Consider the following 11,418-nt stretch of genomic DNA (forward strand, 5'->3'; position numbering starts at 1 on the left):
TAGAGGCAATTCAACTTGTGATAGCTGTTCATAGGAAAAATAATAGTACACGACATATGTATACAAACGAAACGTTAATTTATGTCTTTTTACTTTAAGATTTTTTTCATAATGTGCATTATACATTTTTTTGTAAAATGAAATTGCGATCATTTGGAAAGAGGTAAGACATTGGATACAATTTTATTTACGCAACAGTATATGGAATGCGAAATTTCGTATGAACCGCTGGACCATTCTAATGGTGATATTCAACATCAGATGGCGCGGCAATTTGAGTTATACATGAACACAGAGGAGTTTCCACGGGCCCTGTCGCCGACGCACCTGGCGCATCGACCGAGAAACAGAAACAGCTGTCTGTTCGAAGCAACTTCGAGAATATCGTTGGTTGATCGTCGATCCAGAATCGTGTGGATCTTCATTGCATTATTCGTGGAATGCGGAGTAACGAGGTCTCAGGGTATCGTGTCTGTCATCAAACGCGTACTAGCCTGCCCCTTACTTCGCCACTCTTTACCGCTTTAGGCGGTCGCTTCGACGATAACGTGCTTGCCTTTTATTTTTCCGATTTCTACGATCCGGAACGTTTCTCCCCCTTTCCTCTTTCTCTCTCTTTCCCTCTCGCTCTTTCCCTGACCCCACTTGCTTATTCTCTTGCTCTTTCTTTCCCTCTCTTTTTCTGTTTTTCTCTCTTTCTCCCTTTCAAGGGATTCTCTGCTTCTCTGTCCCGCACTTTCTCTCTCTCCCGTGCGAAGTTCCTCTGGAGATTTCTGTGTGCTTCGTTGACGATGTAAACAGAGTGATATTTTTTTGAAGAAAAGATTTTATTCGTTGCCCCTATTTACCCGTCTCCTTCGATCATCTACTACTGTTGTTGTTGCTACTGCTGCTGCTTTAATGCGTACGCGAATGTGACGCACCTATAGTTGGAGTACGCGCGCATCAACAAGCAGCATTTTCTTCGATGACATTGTCTTTTATCGGTAACGATTTCTAAGATAATTGTTGCATATATCGAGAAAAAGGTATACATAAGTTTTTGATAACTTTGATTTCTTGCCCAATGCTCTTTCTCTTTACGAGGTTATAGAGATTAGCGTTCTCCCGCGCTGCGAGATACAGCTTTCAAAGATATCAAATGTCGTATTAGAAGCAAAGTTAAGTGACCTTAAAATGTAAACATTTAGATTTTAACAAGACATCATTATCCCTTACATTTGTAGTATCGTACAAAAAGGAATCTAGTGCTCTAAACTTTGAAAGAGTCTTTTATGGCATTAGTATGTCATGAATTTAACGACAATTTTGTGCAGCTTCCTTTTCAATCTTGTTCCTTATGTTTTTGTCATTGTTTCCTTTGCTTCAGTGTGTTGCCTCTATCAATAACATGCTTCTATTTTTGCTGCTTTAATCATCTTAATCGATAAATAATGTATATCTTGCAGTTGCTGCATTCTACGTACAATAAGGTTTCTATGTTTACTTTTACAGTTACACCATTATGAGTAAAACGTAACTATATGCAATTGTTGTACAATGAAGAAATCATTGGTAGAAATTACCAAATAAACATGGGAATTCTACCGATATGTCTTGCGATCAAATATTGAGCACATTGGCAAAGATGTGCTTTGTACAATTGCGAAGAAACTGAATGAATAAACAAAATTATAAGGAATGGTATTCTATTGGACAATATTGGATGTTAGATAAGCTGAAAAATGTCTGGTGATTCAGGATGGAGCGCCGTTATTCACCATCCTTCGGAATTAGAATTGCAAAATTGGAACTGGGAGGAAAACGATGGGGAGCAGGAAAGAGAGCTCCCATCGACTGTTGATATGGATGCCATAAAAGGCGGAGGTAGCTGGGATCCAACCACCGAACTTAATGGTAGCGATACATTCTTTATAAAAATATGTAACTGGTACATTTATGAAAGTTATTCCGTGCAAATGAAAAATTTATATGCGTGGTAGGAACAGATTCGGTTGATTCAGAAGAGGATTCCGATTCCGACGACGAAAGTTCAGGCGGTACAGAAGGTAGTTGTTCTTATTCGGATTCAAATTCGGACTCGGACGACGAAAGTAGTGGTGAAGAAGAAGATACTGGCTCCAATTCGGATTGTACGTCAGAACACAGCGAACAAACATTTTCTATTCAAGAAACAAATTTTGAATCGGTATGCACGTTGCGATGTCACTGTAACATGAACGGTGTTGCGTCTGTTGGGGGGTCAATTAAATCTATAATTGTATTACAGGGAGCGCTTAAATTAAAGATTACTATGAAAGGACCGAAAAAGGACGATGTCGAAAAATCGAAATGCGAAAAAAATAGGAGAAACGCGTCAAAGAAAGTTAAGGCCAATCGCGGAACGAAGGTAAATACTTACAGTTTATACGATTCGTTGAATCGTGGTAGGTGGAGTAACACTGACCGGTTGATGCGATTGGATTTTCTCTTTTGATAGAAGTACATTTTGTCTCTATCCTTTAGTCGTCCGAATGCAGCAGCGAGGAATCGGATTCGTCGGAAAGCAGGCTACCTTTACAACACATGCAACAACAGCAACAGAATCAGCCATCTCAACAACAGCAACAACAACAACAACAGCAGCAACAACACCAGCCGCTTCAAGAAATCAATCAAGAGGATTTGGCAGCTATTTTACCGGACCAAGAGCACGAAGACGCTCCGTTCGATGGATTTGAGGATTCAGAAAGCGGTCGGTTAGTGTCGAAAGCCATTGAACGTATGTCACTCGGAGCCGATTCGGATACGAGCGAAAATGGCGATCAGAACCCTGTACCTGTGTATAGTTCCACATTATTGCAACAGTTCGTCGAAAAAACGGCTTTGCTATCAGAACCGAGGAAAAGACGAAGTAAAGTCGGGAAGAAGGTGAACGATTCGGAATATCCTTGCGTTTCAAACGTATCACCGGACTCGGGAATTCAATCGGTAGATAATAGTCCTTTACATTTGGCCATCAGTCCTGTAAGTCCGCCGGCTCCGACGCAATCCCCGGTGCAACCGGTTGTTACGAAGCCAGCGGTAAACGTAGATCGTGTTTTGTACCCGCCAAAACGAAAACCTGGAAGACCGGCAAAAGCGGTCTCCGCGCAACCTCGAGGTCCTGGTAGGCCAAGATTGAAACCGGAAGTCGTAGAGAAGATAGAGAAAATAGAAAAGATCGAAAAATCTGGGAGAACTGAGAGGAACGAAAAGAAGGAAACTTCGTCTCAACAGCAAAAAGTTGTAAAAGAAGAACCGAGTAAAAGGGGAAAGGTAAAGTCGGTGATACAACAGAAAACTGTTGCGTCTCGAAGTGACAAGGAAGACGAAAATGAATTGGCTAAAAATTTGAAGGATAAATCTGTTTGTCAAAAGAAACGGAGTTGCAACATTTCCAAGCAGTGTTCTCAGGGAAAGGTAAATAGGAAAAGAAATAATACAAGTTCTGCGATGCGTGTCAAGTGCCTAAGTAGAAGCGTTGCGAATAAGCACGGAAAAGAAGGGATTAAATGTAATGGCGGAACGTGTAAAAAAATAAGGAAAAATAAACCTGGTACAGGAAACAAGACGACAACTCCGTTACGACGACAAAAACAATTAGCTTGCGACAGAATATCCAATGACAGGAAGGTTATTGGTTCCAACAAGAGAAGCCTGAAAGAGAACAGAAGCAGTACGGGTCCTTTGGGTAAGAGGAAAACGTCGTTAAAAAAGAGCGTCGCACCGGTAACGCGACGTGTTTTAAAGGAAAATAAAAGCACCAAAAAGGCAACGACTGGGTTCGAAACGAACGGCGTTGGCGTGCAAACTCTGATATCTTTACCAGTTGGCGAGGTGCTAAAGGCGGAAAAAGTCGAGAATATAACCAGCAATAAATGCGACAAGGCAACGCAGCCTATACACAATCATTGCCATAAACACCATCATCACAAACATCGGCGGCGATTGTTGCTGCCGCCTAAAAATCCTATACGCATCCATCCGTGTATCATCCAAGAACTAGAAAAATTAATCGAAGAATTTTCCAGATCTTGCAGTTTAGGTAGGAACAATTCGAACGCCGGATACTCTGAATTACCACAGATTTTTCGTGTAAAGAAATTGACGAAGAAAAGGAAAGGCGACGTTACTACGAGTGATGATCAGAAATTAAAGAGGCGTTTGAAGAAGGAGAAAACACTGTCGGGATCGGATTCGAAAGGCAGCACGAACTCTAGTACAAATTCGAATCCAAATGAACAGAGGTTACCTTTGAAAAAGAGACATTATCATGTGTCCAGTCCGCACAGTTCTCAAAGTTCGAACGGTAGCGGTACCGACGTGGCTTCGAACGAAGCGAATTCTACAGAAAGTCACATAGAGGAAGCAATCGAAGCAACGATAACGAGATACGGCGGTAGTTCAGCGTCTTTCTTCCAGGAAGACTCCGTACCAGTCACCCCGAAGAAAAGGCACAGAGACAGTGAAAACACAAGTCCTGACAAGTCGGGTGCAACGTCTTCAGACTTGCTGGAAGAGAAACCATTGAACCAGGTAGAAGTTCAACCTCGTCGGAAAAAGAAGATCGTTAAAGATCTTCGTGTAACCGTCACTAAATTATCCGCTGAGAATCATGGTGCTTTCGAGAAGACCGATAATAAAACTGAGAAATCCGAGAAATCTTCCAGCGATTCGAAAAGCTTGAAGAATCATGCGGAGAAGAATGCAAAGGCCGTTGCAGAAAAATCAATAAAAACCGATAAAAGCCAAACGGACAAGAACGAGAAGAGAGATATCTCGCCCGAACATGTTCGTTTGGACAAAAATATCAAAGTCGACGCTGCGGAATTTCATGTTCCGGAAAGCTTCGACGAAAGTGAAATCACAAACGAAACTAAACCATCGCAAAGTAATCTCAGTTCGAACGTTCCGAATCCATTGAATTCTTCTGCTGTACTGGTCTTAACCAAGAAAAAAATGAGACGACGAAAGGCTATTAATCGTACCGGTTTCCCAACGTTAAAGAAAAAGAAGAAGAGAATTCTGAATTCTAGCGAAATGGACGGATCGAAAGGTGTTACCGTAAACAGTGAGGATGGTGCAGATATCGCTGCCGATGATCAATCCTTACTGAAAGAAGGCACTGAAGATTCCACAATGGATAGCAAAACCACCTTATTAAATACGGAAATAGAAGACGTATTTACTGAGGAGCTTGGGATTAAACATGGTACCAACAACACTGTTCGAGTACCATCGAAATCCAGTCTAAACTCGAGTCCAGAGAATTCCAGTGCCTTGGACCAGGAAACGGCAGGTCGTGAACAGCCTGAACCTCGTTCGGGGCAATTGAGAGTTCGAAAAGACCTCGTTGAAACTGATAGTAGCGACAATGGATCCAACAAATTATGTCCTGTGAAGTTCGAAAAACTCCAAGATTCGAGATCGTACGATGAAAATGCGTCTCTGGAAGAGTCTCTCGAAAGATACAATGCAAGTCAAAAAGTGGTAGCTGAATTGAACGAAGAAAATGTGAAAAAATTGGAGCGTGCAAGTTCCCAAGCGAATATAAAAACCGAGAACTCTACCGCTTTTAACGGGAACCAGAAGAAACGACGAGGTTCCTCGAGTCCATGTAATCTTACTCCCAGAAATATAAAACGACTACGCAGTGCGGGTTACGACACGGAGAACGACGTTCTATCCAGCAGTGATATTCTTCAAGAAGATCACGAAGTTGGAAAACATTCGGGCTCAACGCACACGAGAAAGAAACAGTCCAGGTGGAAGAAGCGTTACTTTCAGGGTGGTATTTTACAGGATTATGGTAAAGATTATGAATCAAAAACGCGCGGAAATATCGAGAATATCAGTGCCTCTGGAAAAAATAAAATTGTCTGTGAAACCAACGAACCCGCGTCAGCTGCATTATTGTCTGCTACGTACCAGTGTGGCAAGTTACTGCGTCAAAGGAAAATGCCTTTCCAGTTACCATACGATTTATGGTGGCTGCATACGCAATCCAGATTACCTGGTAGAGAGTCGGTACCATCATGGAATTATAAGTGAGCGGAACGTTAATTTATTCTTCTTCAAAGGATTATGCAGACGTTTCATTTTGTTGTTTCCGTTTTACAGGAAAATTCGTACGAATGTATATTACGATGTCAAACCAACTACGTTGTACGAAGCCCAAGCCTGTGAGTGCAAACCAGAGAGCGGTTGCGGAGATGATTGTATCAATCGTATGATCTTTAGCGAATGCTCTCCCCAACTTTGTCCTTGTGGAGACAAATGCGAGAATCAAAAGATTCAGAAACACGAATGGGCTCCAGGTTTACAAAAGTTCATGACAGAGGACAAAGGTTGGGGCGTGAGGACGCAACAATCTATCAAATCTGGTGTTTTTATTCTTGAATATGTCGGAGAGGTTGTCTCTGAAAGAGAATTTAAATCCAGAATGGCGACGAGGTATATTCATCATACTTTTTTCGTAACATACACTGTGTGGAGATGTTACTATCGTTTCGTTTGATTATGGTACAGGTATGCCAACGATACACATCATTATTGCTTGCAATTGGATGGGGGTTTGGTAATCGATGGACATCGTATGGGAGGTGATGGAAGATTCGTAAACCATTCTTGCGAACCCAATTGTGAAATGCAAAAGTGGAGCGTTCATGGGCTTCCGCGTATGGCATTGTTCGCGTCCAGAGACATTAAACCTGGGGAAGAATTAACGTACGACTACAATTTTGCACTGTTCAATCCATCCGAGGGGCAAGAATGCAGATGTGGTAGTAGCGCTTGTAGAGGAGTAATAGGTGGGGAAACAAATTTTATCATGCTGTATTTATTGTATTTTCCGTCTATTATCATTTTTATAATTATGTCTCCTAGGCGGGAAAAGTCAGAGAGTTTCAAAAAGTATCACCTCTCTTCCAACACAGTGTGAACCTACAGAAAGAAGGTCGGTCGGAAGACCAAGAAAAAACGTACGAAAATCCAATACTGTACAATCCGTGAACTCAAAGGGCATTTGTAAATCTCGAAAAGTAGGCGATACTAACTTGATTCATGCTCCTGTTCTAAAGCCTATGTCTCATCAACAGCGTTGTTTCGCGCAGCAACATCATTGTTTCCTCTTAAGAAATTTAGAGAAAGTCAGGCGGGTTAAATCGTTAGTGAATCAGGTTCAGATGCAGAACGGCAAAACGAAAGTCAATAATATGGGTACCGTAAAGGAAAAGGGTCTTGGTGATGCCAAGATTCAATCCGATGCATTTTTCTCTCAATTAACTGCGCTGACTAATACGAACACGCGTACTGTCCGAACTAGGAGATTAGCACAAGCTCAGGATGATCCAGAAGTACATAAAACTGCAAAGTTGGCCAAGGTAGGAGGAAGGGCTAGAATATCATGTAGTTCTTATCATGATAAATATTTATCGATTAGTAGGTTTTAATTTGTTCAAAAAAATTTCAGGTATTAAAAGATCTTTATAGCATCGTTGCAACTGCAAACGACGAAAACGGGCAGTTGTTGTGCACGCCGTTTATGACGTTACCTTCGAAAAGAAAGTTGCCAGATTATTATGAAAAAATATCAGATCCTATAGACTTAACTACAATTGATCAGTGTATTGGAACCGGTCATTATAAAACAGCCGAGCATTTTGATCATGACATGATTAAACTTTTCGATAATAATATAAGGTTCTTTGGAAGAACTTCCGAAATGGGCATCGCCGCAGCTAGATTAAGGAAATTATATTTGAGCAGTAAACCCGATTTTGTAGACGCGATAACAGATGCGACAGGTTGTCCGCCTTCTCAAGGTTTCTTACCTCCTCGAGGTTCAACTGCCGGCGAAGAAGATGTTATCAGGTGTATTTGTGGCTTGCACAGGTCAGTAAACATACATATCGAGTGGTTTAATTTTTAATATTTGACTTTATATGTAACGTTATTATAATAGGGACGAAGGTTTGATGATTCAGTGCGAACGATGTCTCGTTTGGCAACATTGCGATTGCGTTAAGGCCGATACTAGCATAGAATCTTACTTATGCGAGAGATGTCACCCGCGACCAGTTGATCTGGAAATACCGTTGGAGGGCGATGAAGAAGAAGAGGGGAAGAAACACTACGTTACTTTGATGCGCGGTGATTTACAACTCAGGCAAGGAGACACTGTGTACGTGTTGAGAGATACACCCGAGAAACATACGTACAAAACTATTCAGAAACCGGATTATGAGCAAATGGACATCTTCAGAATTGAGAGGCTCTGGAAGAATACAGAGTAAGATATTTAGGCGAATGTCTTTATTGTTTGGAATCTTAAACCTATATACAAATTTCTAATTGTATTCGATTTAACAGAGGGGAAAGGTTCGTATTCGGTCATCATTACTTAAGACCCCATGAAACGTATCATGAGCCGACTCGAAAGTTCTACGAAAACGAAGTGGTGTGTGCTCCGTTGTACGAAGCAGTACCATGTGACTTGGTTGCTGAACGTTGTTGGGTTCTTGATCCTCATACATATTGTAAAGGTGGTTGTTTTTTTCAAATGTTGAACACAATTTTCTATTACATGTTCCGTACATTTTCTTTAGAAACATTTGTTTTTCTTTTCTTTTTTTTTCATCGAAGGACGACCGGTGGGTTCTACGCCAGAGCATACTTACGTGTGCGAGTATCGCGTTGATCGCGCTGCTCGACTTTTCACAAAAGTTGCCAGAGCTAGGCATCAAGTTTGCACGAAACCTTACGCGTTTGAAACGTTTCCACAACGTATTAAACATTACCGTACATATTTAGTAAGTATCTAAGCAAATTAGGTGACGAAATGGACTGTAAGAATGTGAATTAAATATCATGTGAAATTTAACAGCCCCATAGTCTCGAAGGAATACAGGTTGGAAGTAAAATGAACAAAGAAAAGAAGAAAGCGAACAATCAGGACGTGGATACAAACCACAAGTCGGAATCGGGTGACAACGCGAAATCACACAGTAAAGATCAACAAAAGTCCTCCACGAGTAAAGGTAGACGGCGATCGAATGAAATTTTATCTATCACTACACCCACTACATCGTACGCCCAGGTAATGATTATACTTTTATGATAATAATTATAATTTTAACGTTGCTTCAAAGTGATAACCTTTTAAAATTATGTGTGTAATTTCATTCGAGCATTAAGTTAAAATGTTTACGTAAATCATTCCAGCGAGAAGAGCAAAGAAGAAGGTTGAATAACATTTTAATCGGTTTACTACAAAAGATGCCGAATAAAAAGGATCCTTTGGATCTGTCATTTTTACTAGAAAGGAATAGGAGAAATCGTAAAAGGCCAGGTGGATTGAATCCGTGACATTGGGTTATACATCAGCGATAATACAATATTATCGGTACGCATATGCGTAGGGCGTTCATGCACACGTGTAACGCGTTGGTACTATGGGCCACTAATTTCAATCGCAGTTACGTCTGTAATCAAAGCGATCACCCGATCGATTGTTTCATTTCGCTACACGTAAATTGATGTCATTTAAATCGTTTCACGAGGAAAACGATAAGCTACGCGTTTTCGTATCCTTATACTATGACCCGTCCATTCGTATAATTTAATCTTAAAAAACGAATATCACTCTTTCTAGAGTTACGCTATATCAATCGAGATCTTTTTTATATATTGTTTTTACGTATATAAAACTATAGAAAATTTATAGGATGGTACTTCGATTGAGATTTTCTGTAGTTTTTTGGCATCATTGTGGTATTTTAGTCTACTTTCTCTTCTCCTGCGTCAGAAGTTAAGCATCGAGCGGACAAATGGGAACAGAATCGATCATTTGATTCTGAGTGGGAAATTTAAAGTAATTTAATGCTATTCAAGTCTTTTTTAATATTTTGATCGTGTAGAGTTTATTTGAGTTTGTGAAACAGATGAACCGGAATCGACGATGTGGTTTCGGTACCTGAAACAACGTATCAATCGAATTGCATATAACGAGAGCTATTATTATGTCTAATACAGTTCTAATATAATTAGACTCGTCGAATTGTATAAAAGTAATTTGTAAATTTCCCTCATAGTGCATACATTTAAGTGTACAAATTATATACATAATTACTTGGGATTGAGGATTGTGACGCGCACGCGTCGGAGTAATAAAATTAAACCGCGCGCGTCGAAGAACAATGGAATAAGAGAAAAAATATCGAATACATGCGAGGCTTCATTGCACAAAAGTACCATTATATTTTTCATAATCCCAGTGTTATTTTGAATTAAGTGTAATATATAGGTTTTTAAATTAATAGCTAAAACTCTACTAACATATTTAATTTATTCATTATCGCGATCGAGTATAGCGAATTGTTGCTATAACGACAAATATACGCAGGATTTCGTATTTATTATTACATTATACAGTTAGTAAATACATATTATTGAAAGCTATTTAATACGTATAAGTCTTATTTACATTATATATGTTTTTACGCTTTGCACGATGTCCGAATTTGTTTTTATCGAATGAACACACACTACGATTACCCTATTTCTGGTTTCCAATGTTAACCACATAATGCAAGCATGTTGTTTTAGCGTCATCGTAAGAATCTACGTATATTGTATTTTTATGGCATGAAAGACGGAATATCTACCTTTGTTATTTAATATTATTGAAACTAATGAATTTGGAATTTAAAGATTTTATTGATCTTTTAACAAATATTTTAAAAATATTTTAACGCGAATTATATTTCGTACAATATTCTTGGAATTAATGTCTATTATTTGTTTACGGATGATCGTATGATTTGGGATTCTCACTGACTTTCAATACCTGCTTCGGAACAAAAGGGTACCGTTCTTTTTTTTTGTAGAAATAATCCTTTAATATACAAGGAGGTCACGACAACGGAGCGCGAAGCTTTCTCTGCATGGAATGGCAGAAAAGAATAAGTTAGAAGAGCTTATGATTTACCAATACCTATGCGAGCTACAAATGAGAATTTCTGCGCAATTACACGGAATGCGTTATAAATGTCATTAGATAAACCATAATGTTTCACATGTAAATCATTCTGGATTAATTTAAACTCTTGTTCGTAGATTAAAGAAGGTCAACATGGTCGATTACGTTGACGATTACGTTAAGCGTGTGCGAAGACTGAATTACTGATACAGGATATTTCTAGCAGGTAATTGTGCTGATCAAATCTGGGTTGTAAATAATTGAAATTCGAAATAAATAGAAGATATTTTTTATTTTTACGAATAAGTTTGTACACTTTTGTCAACAAGTAAATTCTCCGATTACAGACTAATTTTGCGAAATTAATCTTATTTGATCGTACATGAAAGATAAAAACATATTGTTCTTATTCATCTATT

The 11,418-nt window shown here is 39.4% G+C and overlaps 1 protein-coding gene across 11 annotated transcripts; it reads left to right on the forward strand.

Moving 5' to 3' along the window:
* The first annotated feature begins 263 nt into the window (after window positions 1-263).
* ash1 (histone-lysine N-methyltransferase ash1) lies at window positions 264-11,298 on the forward strand. 11 transcript variants are annotated; one of them, XM_012284087.2, is made up of 14 exons: window positions 264-1,028; window positions 1,495-1,896; window positions 1,983-2,188; window positions 2,270-2,389; window positions 2,506-6,068; window positions 6,142-6,474; window positions 6,550-6,830; window positions 6,907-7,403; window positions 7,493-7,914; window positions 7,985-8,311; window positions 8,392-8,564; window positions 8,665-8,831; window positions 8,906-9,118; window positions 11,137-11,298. In XM_012284087.2, the coding sequence occupies exons 2-14, from the start codon at window positions 1,725-1,727 to the stop codon at window positions 11,167-11,169; spliced, it is 6,507 nt and encodes a 2,168-aa protein (XP_012139477.2). In that variant the 5' UTR covers window positions 264-1,028; window positions 1,495-1,724; the 3' UTR covers window positions 11,170-11,298. The 11 variants fall into 11 exon arrangements, 10 of the variants coding, with proteins under 10 accessions (XP_012139477.2, XP_076391026.1, XP_076391027.1 ...); XR_013039195.1 differs by adding an exon at window positions 9,244-11,069 and having other exon boundaries at window positions 265-1,028; window positions 1,983-2,389; XM_076534911.1 differs by adding an exon at window positions 9,244-9,424 and having other exon boundaries at window positions 265-1,028; window positions 1,983-2,389; window positions 10,908-11,298.
* Window positions 11,299-11,418: the final 120 nt, after the last annotated feature.

This window comes from Megachile rotundata, chromosome 8 (genome assembly GCF_050947335.1).
Source record: "Megachile rotundata isolate GNS110a chromosome 8, iyMegRotu1, whole genome shotgun sequence".
NCBI lineage: Eukaryota > Metazoa > Arthropoda > Insecta > Hymenoptera > Megachilidae > Megachile > Megachile rotundata.

Excerpts from the sequence above, each read along its gene's own strand:
- ash1 (XM_076534907.1), top strand. The coding sequence starts at position 1,725 with ATGTCTGGTGATTCAGGATGGAGCGCCGTTATTCACCATCCTTCGGAA. Across the intron at positions 2,390-2,505 it reads AGGCCAATCGCGGAACGAAG|TCGTCCGAATGCAGCAGCGA; the intron begins GTAAATACTTAC and ends TCTATCCTTTAG. Across the intron at positions 8,565-8,664 it reads TCCTCATACATATTGTAAAG|GACGACCGGTGGGTTCTACG; the intron begins GTGGTTGTTTTT and ends TTTTCATCGAAG.